General features: G+C 31.6%; 1 protein-coding gene and 1 long non-coding RNA gene across 2 annotated transcripts; one reads left to right on the forward strand and one right to left on the reverse strand.

Moving 5' to 3' along the window:
• Positions 1 to 233: 233 nt before the first annotated feature.
• Positions 234 to 1,260, reverse strand: LOC110864133. The gene is made up of 2 exons (XR_002549654.2): positions 723 to 1,260; positions 234 to 468 (listed from the first exon to the last, which is right to left on the reverse strand). It is a non-coding gene; the product is annotated as an uncharacterized LOC110864133 (long non-coding RNA).
• A 3,447-nt stretch (positions 1,261 to 4,707) lies between these two features.
• Positions 4,708 to 8,446, forward strand: LOC110864132. The gene is made up of 3 exons (XM_022113215.2): positions 4,708 to 5,025; positions 8,005 to 8,315; positions 8,443 to 8,446. Exons 1-3 carry the CDS (start codon positions 4,708 to 4,710, stop codon positions 8,444 to 8,446), a joined length of 633 nt encoding a protein of 210 aa, XP_021968907.1.
• The last annotated feature ends 2,101 nt before the right edge of the window (positions 8,447 to 10,547 follow it).

A 10,547-nucleotide genomic window follows, 5' to 3' on the forward strand; every position in this document is an offset into this window, starting at 1 on the left:
ATCTTATAATTAATTAGAAGAGATTAAATTAAAAGGATAATTATCTATAAAAGATGACCTAGTACGATGAGAAGTGTTTCTAAAGTAGTTTTTTTTTATTATATAGTATAGGATAAATTACACTTTTCGTCCTTTATGTTTGTACCGGATTGCAACAGATAGCCGTTAAGTTCAATAATTACAGTCACAATCCTTTATTTGCAAAACCCGTTACACAATACGTCCTTTAGTACTAACCAGATTAAAATTTTTAGTTAGGTTTATTCAGTTAAGGGTATTTTGGTCAATTCATGTTTTTATTTAATTGTTTAATAAATAAAACAAAAAAATTACATATACATTTTATCTTTCCAATTTCCTAACCCTAAACACCACATCTTGCCATCACCACCTCATCCTGCCGCCACCACCACCACTCCGGCCACACCACCGCCCCTAACCCTTTGCAGATCTGCAACCCAGCTGTTTCTGAAAGTCAAATACACTAAAACCATGAAGATGAATGTGAAATGGGTTCTTTGTATCTGGTGGATATATTTTAGAAAAAGAGGTATTTTTAGCTTCTTCAGTTCTTTTGTTTATTATTTTCAAATTCCAACGTAAGTTAAATTAAAAATAATGTTGCCATATATCCTACTGGGTAACCTGCATCTGCTTCGGATTATGATATTATTCCTGCTAGTGCCAACAAAAGTGATTATTAAAGAATGTACTAAAATTACCTACAGATCATCGTGACAGTTCAGAAACTGAAACCCCTATTCTTCATCTTCACCTTCTCGCATCCAACACACTAACTCAAAGAATCCACATCCCAGCTCATGTTTACAAACATCCAGCAACTATTCTCCTAGAACTCCGCACTTCGATCCAAGAACTTCACCAAATCATCCCTCTAATCTCTTTCAAATGGTCTCTATCAAGAACACCTCTTTCAAACCGGAGATGAATACGAAAAATGGGGTAATGAATATAATCGTGTGGGGTGGGGACGATCGTCTCTGGGGTGGCGTTGGCTTTTCTGGCGGCAGTGTCAGCCCGGATCTAGGGTTTCCATCAGAAAATCTTAACACCAAACCACCACCATGTGCGGTGGAGGTCGAACAAACATAGGTGAATAAAGGGAGGGGTAGAGAGAGAGAGGGGGGAGAGAGTGGTGGTGGGTGGCTGATGGTGGCGGAGTTTGGCTGATGGTGGCGGAGTTTGGCTGATGGTGGCGGTGGTGGGTGTTAGAGAGAGAAAGAGAGGAGTGGGGAGAACTGAAGAGAGGGATGGGTGAAGGTCTTTTAAAAGTTTTTTTTTTTTTTTTGTTTTATTGAATTAGAATAGGAAAAGACTATAATACCCTCATGTGCTATGCACATACCACATTTAACTTAAAATTTTAACCTGGTTAATGCTAAAGGACTTAGGGTGTAACGAGTTTTACAAAAAAAGGACCGTGACTGTAATTATTAAAATTAAAAGGCATCCATTGTAATCTAGTACAAACATAAAGGACGAAAAGTGTAATTTATCCTATAGTATATAGATACTATATAGATTAAATTAATATACATATAAGCGTATATAAAATGCACAATCAGGATTGTCATGTCAAATCAAATTACAGTAGAGATGTTTATGGCCAAGACCATGTGTAGTGGTAAATTGTTATAATGCCCTTACCATGGGGCATTATTCGACACGTGTCATCCCAGTCATCATGGGGCATTATAGCATAAAGTGGTGTAGTGAGGCATTATTCCAATAACGCCCATGCAATGATTTCTCAATTATTTTTTTTAAATTAATTCATTAAATTAAACAAATACAATACTTGAAATTAAAAAAACCGAAAAAAAAGCAGAAAATAAAAAACAACCGAAAAAAAAAACTTAAAATAATTCACTAAATTAAAAAAATACAATACTAAAAATTTACTTTGGGGCCTAATGTGTGAAAACAGAAAATAATAAAGTTTAAAACTATAGGGGCCTAAGTGTCAATATCAAAGTTTTAAAACAAAGCCCTTCTTCTTCGTGCATATGACCTGCAAACCCATTTGAAATTCCGGCCAAAAATCCGGCCAAATCAAACCCCACATTCCATCTCTCTCTCTAAACCCACATGTCCTCATTTGATTGGCCATTCAAACACCCTTGAAGCGTTTTAAATAAAACGCCAGATCCATTTTTTTCGAAAAAACGCCCCAAAACGCCTAGAGTAGTGGGGGGCCGGGCGTTTTCCGGCGTTTTCGGGCGGTATCGGGGGGGGGGGGGACACGCCCCAGTACACTTGGTCTAATAATCAGGCCCGGCCTAAACGGGGAGAGCGACTGTCCATGGCTCAGTCTCTCAAGGGGTCTGGAATTTAAAAAGAACTGATATATATATTTAAAATAATATATTTAGTATATACATATATTAAAATCTTGTTAGGGGCTGTTTGTTTACCTCTTAATGAGGCTCTTCATGGTTCAGATCTCTTACTGGTTCAGCACTTAATGGTTCAGACTGTTTGTTTCACGAGCAGATGTCTGAATGGTTCAGACATTTGCCTCTAAATGGTTACGACCTCTAATCTGAATTGGTCAGACATTTGCCTCTAAATGGTTAAGCATTATACATGCTCTTAATGGTTTAGACCTCTTACTAATTCAACACTTAAGCATTTAGATGTTACCAAACAGCCACTTAGTGTAGTTTGAAAAACCATCTGAAGATGATATACAAGTCTCAATTTCAATCGTTGTCAACGACACTTTTTATTTTTTTTTTTCATTCTTTTTCTTCTCTTCTTTTCTTTTCTTCTTTTAGACTGAACGTAGTGGGGCGTTTTTTGCCCGAAATCTCGCCCGAAAATGTCGGAAAACGCCGGCACCTCCGCTCCCGTGGGCGTGTTTGGCTTTTTTTTTAGTTTGGGCGTTTTATAAATCACGCCGGGTGGGGGAAATCTTGTCCAATCACATTTGAGCTTACATTATTTGGCCAATGAGATTTTTTTAATTACAAACATAATGCCCCACAATCCCCACATCCCCACTACACCCATTTTAGAAAACGCCCCATAATACTCGATTGCTGACTGGGCTGACACATAATGCAAAACACCCAAAGATGAATATTGCCCGCTACACATGTTATTAAAAGGTTAACCCACATCACAAGTATAAAAGAATTCTGTTTCTTTATTTTTTTTTAAAAGTTTGTCACACATCGCAAGTGTAATTTTTTTTTTTTTTTTTTTTTGTTTCTTCTCTTCTTTTCTTTTCTTCTTTTAAAGGTTGTCCCACATTATAAGTGTAAAAAAGCAACCTTTCCCACTCCCCGTAAATATTAGTTTCAAGTCTCATTTCAAGTAGAAATTCGAAGGTTCTCTCTATTTAAAAAGTTCGAGCCACACCGAGCCAAACTAGAACTGACTCAGTTGTAATTAGGGGCCCATTTTTTGCTCAATTTTTAGGAATCCTTGGGACGAACTTGCTAATAATGAAAGCACAAACATGAAGATTTTTGAAGTGTTTGAAAGTGATGTATAAAATCAGCTCGGTGACAATACCAAGATCGTTTAATAATATCTAGGTGCTATAGGGGTGGTTATCACTCACCACCCATTTATTACTCAAAACATCCAATCAAGTTCCGCAATGTTATCAACCATTATTCCATCACTCACAAACTTTTTTAATGGAAATGCCCATCACTCACAACACCTAACAATAAACCCTCACATCCCCTCACAATCTTCCATTTATCACGCGTTAAGTTTATCATGGGATTAATGTTTCACGCGTTAAGTTTGATGGGTGATGGTGGTATTTGGCCAAGTTTCACGCGTTGAAAAATTGCATCACACACGAAACTTCCACCGCCCCGGGTGGCCTAATATTTGAGTCAAGAGTTTGGCGATCATCTCAAGAGTTAGTAGACTAGTTTTATCACATAATAACTCCAAACATTCCTCATGAATTTATCACTATATTCCAGAGATAGTCGATAGAGAACATGTATGTATTCGTGATATTCATACATATCAAAACCTCATCGATATGTTACGGATCAATCCAAGCATAGTGATCTTACTAGGAACATACAACTTCCTTATGTTATGAAAAGAATAATAAACCCAAACATTACACGAATTCGTTTCTCAATTACTTCATAAAACATCATCAGTTTATTTTTAGGATTTGTGATTTTGATGTTAGCAATAATGTAAGGAACATAGGCGGGCGTTTATGTGTTTTTGCTGTGGCAGAACATTAGTTTTTTTTAACGTCCAACAAAGCCAGACCACTCAGGTATGCTCATAGATAAAAGGTCACTCTCGCCCACGATCGTAGACAACGCTAGCCTGTCACCAGTGTGGTAAACCCTGACTCGCTCATGACATTTTGTCACAAACGAGACCCCAACCGACGACTTCCCCTAAAGATAATCATCGGTTACCGCCAGAAAAATCACAAATACCTAAGCTTAATGTACAACATACTAATACACATGCAAAAAAGTATCCACCATTCATTTCCAAATTCACATGCATGGTTCCCCTATATTTTAGAACACCATTCACTCTCACAAACTCATGCCTCTTGTTTCTTCTCCTTCTCAATTCCCCCTTATTCCCTCTCCTTCCTCTTCTTCTCCTACCCATTTCTTCAATGGCCGATCATCATCATCATCATCATCAAACTCCATTTTCAACCCGTAAAACCGCATACATCAAATGCATTCACTCGAGGGCGGTCACCGCCGTGGCTCCGCCTCCTGTTGTGACGTGTGCTACGCTTGGGCCTCCTTCCTCGCCTGGACTGCAATAATTTTCATCCTAATCTTCGGAATCGCCTTCTTTGCTTTCGTTCGATCTAACCTACCGGAAATTAAAGTCCATCGGCTTGATGTTTACAAGCTTAACGTCACGGAGCCGAAGAACAAACAGAACAAGGATAAACAATTAACGATTGATGTTCAGATAATGGTTAATGTGACCAACAATAACAAGAAGATGACACTTGTTTATGGGAAATTGCATGTGGAGACCAAGGTTGTATTAGAATAAATATTACAGGGTGTAAATGAGTTGAGCCAGGCTGGTTTTGTTTCGGCTTGAACTCGGGCTTAAGCTTTTACGGATAGAGCTTGGCTCGTAAGTAGTTTTCAAGCTTTGAGCTTGGCTTGGGTTTCGCTTATTTATTATTTTTTAATAGAGTTAAATGCCATTTTAGTCCATGTGGTTTAGGCCATTTTGTTAGTTTAGTCCAAAGGTTTCATTTTTAACCTGTGGGTCCAAAAAGGTTTCACAATTGCCATTTTAGTCCACTGGTTTAACTTCATCCATTTTTTCTGTTAACGAGAAGGCCAATTCGGTCATTTTATATGGCTGAATTGCCCTTTTAGTTAACAGAATTACATACAAAATGACCAAATTAGCCTTCTCGTTAACAGAAAAAATGGATGAAGTTAACCAAGTGGACTAAAATGGCAACTGTGAAACCTTTTTGGACTCACAGGTTAAAAATGAAACATTTGGACTAAACTGGCAAAATGGTCCAAACCACAGGGACTAAAATGGCATTTAACTCTTTTTAATATTTAATTACTTTATTTATATATTTTTTGTAATTATCTACATACATATTATTTAACTAGTTAATAAGAAATATATGGTGCTTTGTAAATCTGTAATTAAAGATTACTTTGAAAATATATAAAAAAAATTGTTTAGCCTTGTGAATCGGCTCAAGTTAAGATTTATTTTAGAGTTAAATGCCATTTTAGTCCCTCTAGTTTGGGTTATTTTATCAGTTTAGTCTAAAGGTTATCATTTTTTGCTTGTGGGGTCCAAAAATGTTTAATCGTTGCCATTTTAGTCCACTATGTTAACTTCTTTCATTTTTTTCTGGTAACGAGAAGGGCAATTCGATCATTTTATATGTAATTTTGTTAGCTAGAAGGGCAATTTGGCCTTATAAAATCACCAAATTGCCCTTCTCGTTAACAGAAATAATGGATGAAGTTAACCCAGTGGACTAAAACGACAACGATAAACCTTTTTAAACCCATAGACGAAAAATGAAACATTTAGATTAAAATGGCAAAATAGCCCAAACCACAAGGATTAAAATAGCATTTAACTCTTTATTTTATCTATAACTTTTTTAACTAGTTTATTTATATATTTTTATAACTAGGGGAAAGATAAATCGAAAACCCATGTGAGTTGAGAAAACCCAAATAAACCCTATGTAACATTTTTATTTTTTTCTAAAAAAAATAGGAAATGTAATATAAATGTACACGGACCTATTTATGAAAAAAAAAATGAAAAAAACGCTTACTATTTTTTTTTTTAAAAAATGTTGAAAATTTATATGTTACATTTTCTTTGGACATACATATTATGTAACCTGAAATTTTGTAACATTTTTTTAAAAAAAACTACTTGGTGTTTTTTTGTGTTTCTTTTTTTAAAATGTTCAAATATATGTATATTACATTTCCTATTTTTTTTAGAAATGTATCTTGAGTTTACATGGTTTTTTTACAAAGGTTTTCTGAGTTTTCTCAACTCAAGTGGGTTTTCGATTTATCCTTCCCCTTTATAACTATTCACATATATACTTATAACTATAGTTTTTATAATATAAATTTTATATATATTGTTTACGAGCTATTATGAATAGTAACTTTAAATTTAAAATAATATATAGCTTTTTAATAATTTTTTTCTATTAATATATTATTTTTAATAATTACTTTTAGTGTATTTTCAGTTTCTCCTTTTATTATTATATTTACTTTTTAACGTATTTTCATTTTTTCTTTTCTAAAGCCATATTTCCTTTATCGTTTATTTTTGTTTTAATAATTCTTTTTTTTTAATTCATCTTTGCTTTCTCAATTAATTTGATATTTCTTTAATAACTTATGTTCGTTATTTTTTTAAGCTTAAGTACGTAGTTTTGTTTAATTTTTACCCTCGATCAATATAAGTTTTATTAAAAACGAATTTATATTCCAAATAAAATATTTATTTGGTATCATAATATGGTACGATGATATCATCTGATCCGATTCTAACGGTTAGGCTTTCTAGATAACATGCTACATTTTCAATATATAATGTTTACGAGCTATCATGAATAGTAAATTTAAATTTAAAATAATATTTTATATATATTGTTTACGAGCTATCATGAATAGTAAATTTAAATTTAAAATAATATGTAGCTTTTTATTAATTTTTTCTATTAATATATTATTTTTAATAATTACTTTTAACTTTTAGTGTATTTTCAGTTTCTCCTTTTATTATTATATTTACTTTTTAACGTATTTTTATTTTTTTCTTTTCTAAAACCATATTTCCTTTATCGTTTTTTTTTTTGTTTTAATAATTCTTTGTTTTTAATTCATCTTTGCTTTCTCAATTAATTTGATATTTCTTTAATAACTTATGTTCGTTATTTTTTTAAGCTTAAGTACGTAGTTTTGTTTAATTTTTACCCTCGATCAGTATAAGTTTTATTAAAAACGAATTTATATTCCAAATAAAGTATTTATTTGGTATCGTAATATGGTACGATGATATCATCTGATCCGATTCTAACGGTTAGGCTTTCTAAATAACATGCTACATTTTCAAATAACGTTTGTTTTACATTGTCATTTGCTTCGTTTCGCGGTAACACGCGACGTAAAAAGAACCTAGTAAAATATGTTTATATATTTATTTATTTTATTTAAATATTAAATAAAAGTTATATGAAATAAAAGAAATGTTTAGCCTTGTGAGCCGGCTTGAGATCGGTATGTGAAGCTCAGGCTCGAGCTTTTGTTTATTAAATGATCCTCAATAAAACCTCTAACCCTTTTAAGCTTGGCTCACTTTAAGTTTAACCAGCCTATCTCGAGAAGCTTACGCTCATTTACACCTTAATAAGCCTATTATGAAGCGTTATATTCTCTCTATATATTGTTTTAATTCACACATGAAATATACAACCCTTCATGATGATATCAGGTTGAGGGTTTCTCATTGCCAAATGTTCGTTTGGATGGGTTCAGGCAGAATGCGATGACGACTAATGATCTGATGATCCATCCGAAGGCTATGAGATTGGGGGTGAACGACGATGATGCTAAACAAGTGAAATTGACTGCGGATCAACGTGAATTGGTGTTGAATTTGAAGATGAAGGGAAAGATCCAGTTTTGGTTCAAGGGACAAGTGATGAGTAACTTGCATGTCAAGGTTTCGTGTAATGGTGTTGAACAGTCTCAGATTGATCAAGCCATTGCACATGCATGCAATGTCAAATTACAGTTGTTCAGGTAATATATAACCATTCATTTTATTTCATTTGATTAAACAACAATGATGTAATCACAAGGTACTCTTAACAAATTTTAAAGCTAAAGTTTGCTTCTAGGATTGATTTTTAGTTATAATTTGTTGCAGTTGATAAACAAATTTAATTGAAGCTTCTATGGAAGTAATGAGGATTTCCAATGAAGCATTTTGAGCCGGTGGTTTTAGGGTTTAGGGTTTAGAGTTCATTTCAATAGGTTTTATTTTGCTTTATACATATACATGATGGTTTTTCGTCTTTGATCTTGTCTGTATATTTGTAAAATATGATACATATATGTGTCCATTTTATTTAATAAAATCATTGCAAGTTTAATGTTTGTTAAGGATTAAGCTACTAATAATGTGCTAGTAGCACTTAAAATGCATTGTGTTATCAACAATGCATATATTTTTTTTGTTTAGTAAGTAGGAAATCAAATTATATTTATATTGGTTACTAGTCATTCTAGTTTCAACAAGCGTTGTTGGTAATGCCTCAATGGAATATATCATCAAAAATATGTTGATGATATTGTCATGTAACTACCCCTAACCACCACTGGAAATCCATCGTTGATACTCCCGAGGGTGATCCTTTGGTAAATTCTATCGGTGATCCGTTGCTAAATGCAATACAACAAAGTACTGTGTCGGTTATCTTGTTTTGTATTGTCATGCATTGTTGTTGTAGTAGTACTAGGTTATAATCCCGTATATTACACGGGTTGAATAAATAAATTTTATATACTAAACAATAAAACAATATATTTTTAAAACCCTTTTTTTATTGCACGGGTTGAATAAATATAATTGTATATATTAAATAATAAAAAGTTATATATATAAGAACCATATTGTTCGGGTTGAATAAATATAATTTTATATACCAAATAAAAAAGTTATATCTTTAAAACCACGTGTATTACACGGGTTGAATAAATGTAATATTGTTTACCATTTAATAAAATAATATATCTTTAAAAAACCACATTTATTAGACGGGTTGAAAAAATGTAATTTTATATATTAAATAATAAAAAAGTTACATCTTTAAAAATATGTGTATTACACGGATTGAATAAATATAATTTTCTATACTAAATAATAAAAAATATATATCCTTAAAAAAACCCCGTGTATTGTACGAATTGAATAAATTTAATTTTATATATCAAATAATAAAATGTTATATCTTAAGAAACCTCATATATTACACGGGTCGAATAAATGTAATTTTGTATAGTAAATAAAAAAGGTATATCTTTAAAAAACCACGTGTATTACACGGGTTTTATAAATCTAATTTTATATACCAATAATAAAAAAGTCATATCTTTCAATATACTAATGAATAATATTCGATACGCGATGGATTTGGTGATTGTAAATATGGTTCTTGAAAAGAAGATATGTTATTCAAGAAGCAAATCAACATCTATTTGAGTGATAAAATGTTGGTACCAATTCTGACAAATTGATTTATAAATTATGTAATAAAATTGATGTAATATTTTTTTAGTAATGAAAATAAAAATATATCATATATTAATACAAAGTTTGGTTTTTGTGATAAATAATTTGTTTTATTAAAAAATAACTTAAATTAACAATTTAAATTTTAGAATAATGTTTTATTAGAAAAATAGAAGAATGATATTCGAAATTTGAACTATGATGAAATTTAATATTAGCTCATTATTCATTTGTTTATTTAATTAATATATGCTAAGTTTAGAAGTAAGGCTATAAAATCATAAAATAAATGGTTACAATGAATGATAGGTCACATTAATGTTTTATTATATAGTATAGTATAAATATATATTTAGATTGGTATAAATAGATTATTCTGTTGTAGTAAAATTTGTTAACGAAATCTCAATATACATTTATTAAACTTGTGTAGTACACGGGGTTCTAACCTAGTTAATCGTATAGAAGTTCATAGATTATAAAATTTGCATAATATTACTATAAAGTATCTCAATCTATAAATAAATTTGTTTCACCTAATGCAACTGAAAACCTTTAAATCAGTCAAATACAAAAAAAAAAAAGAATACATAAACTAACAATAAAACATTGTGAATAAATTGATTTTTAGTATTGTTTGTGATTTTTTATTATTTTTAGTATTATTGATTTAACCATTGTCGAAGATCATTCCTCCAAGGGATTTTTATTCACATATTAAATAAATGTTTAATATTAAT

The sequence above is a fragment of the Helianthus annuus genome, chromosome 6 (assembly GCF_002127325.2).
Source record: "Helianthus annuus cultivar XRQ/B chromosome 6, HanXRQr2.0-SUNRISE, whole genome shotgun sequence".
NCBI lineage: Eukaryota > Viridiplantae > Streptophyta > Magnoliopsida > Asterales > Asteraceae > Helianthus > Helianthus annuus.

What these genes read in the sequence shown, in the direction of transcription:
- LOC110864132 (XM_022113215.2), top strand. Translation starts at nt 4,708, where the DNA reads ATGCATTCACTCGAGGGCGGTCACCGCCGTGGCTCCGCCTCCTGTTGT. An exon ending in AATTGCATGTGGAGACCAAG is followed by an intron (nt 5,026 to 8,004) that starts GTTGTATTAGAA and finishes TGATGATATCAG; the next exon opens with GTTGAGGGTTTCTCATTGCC.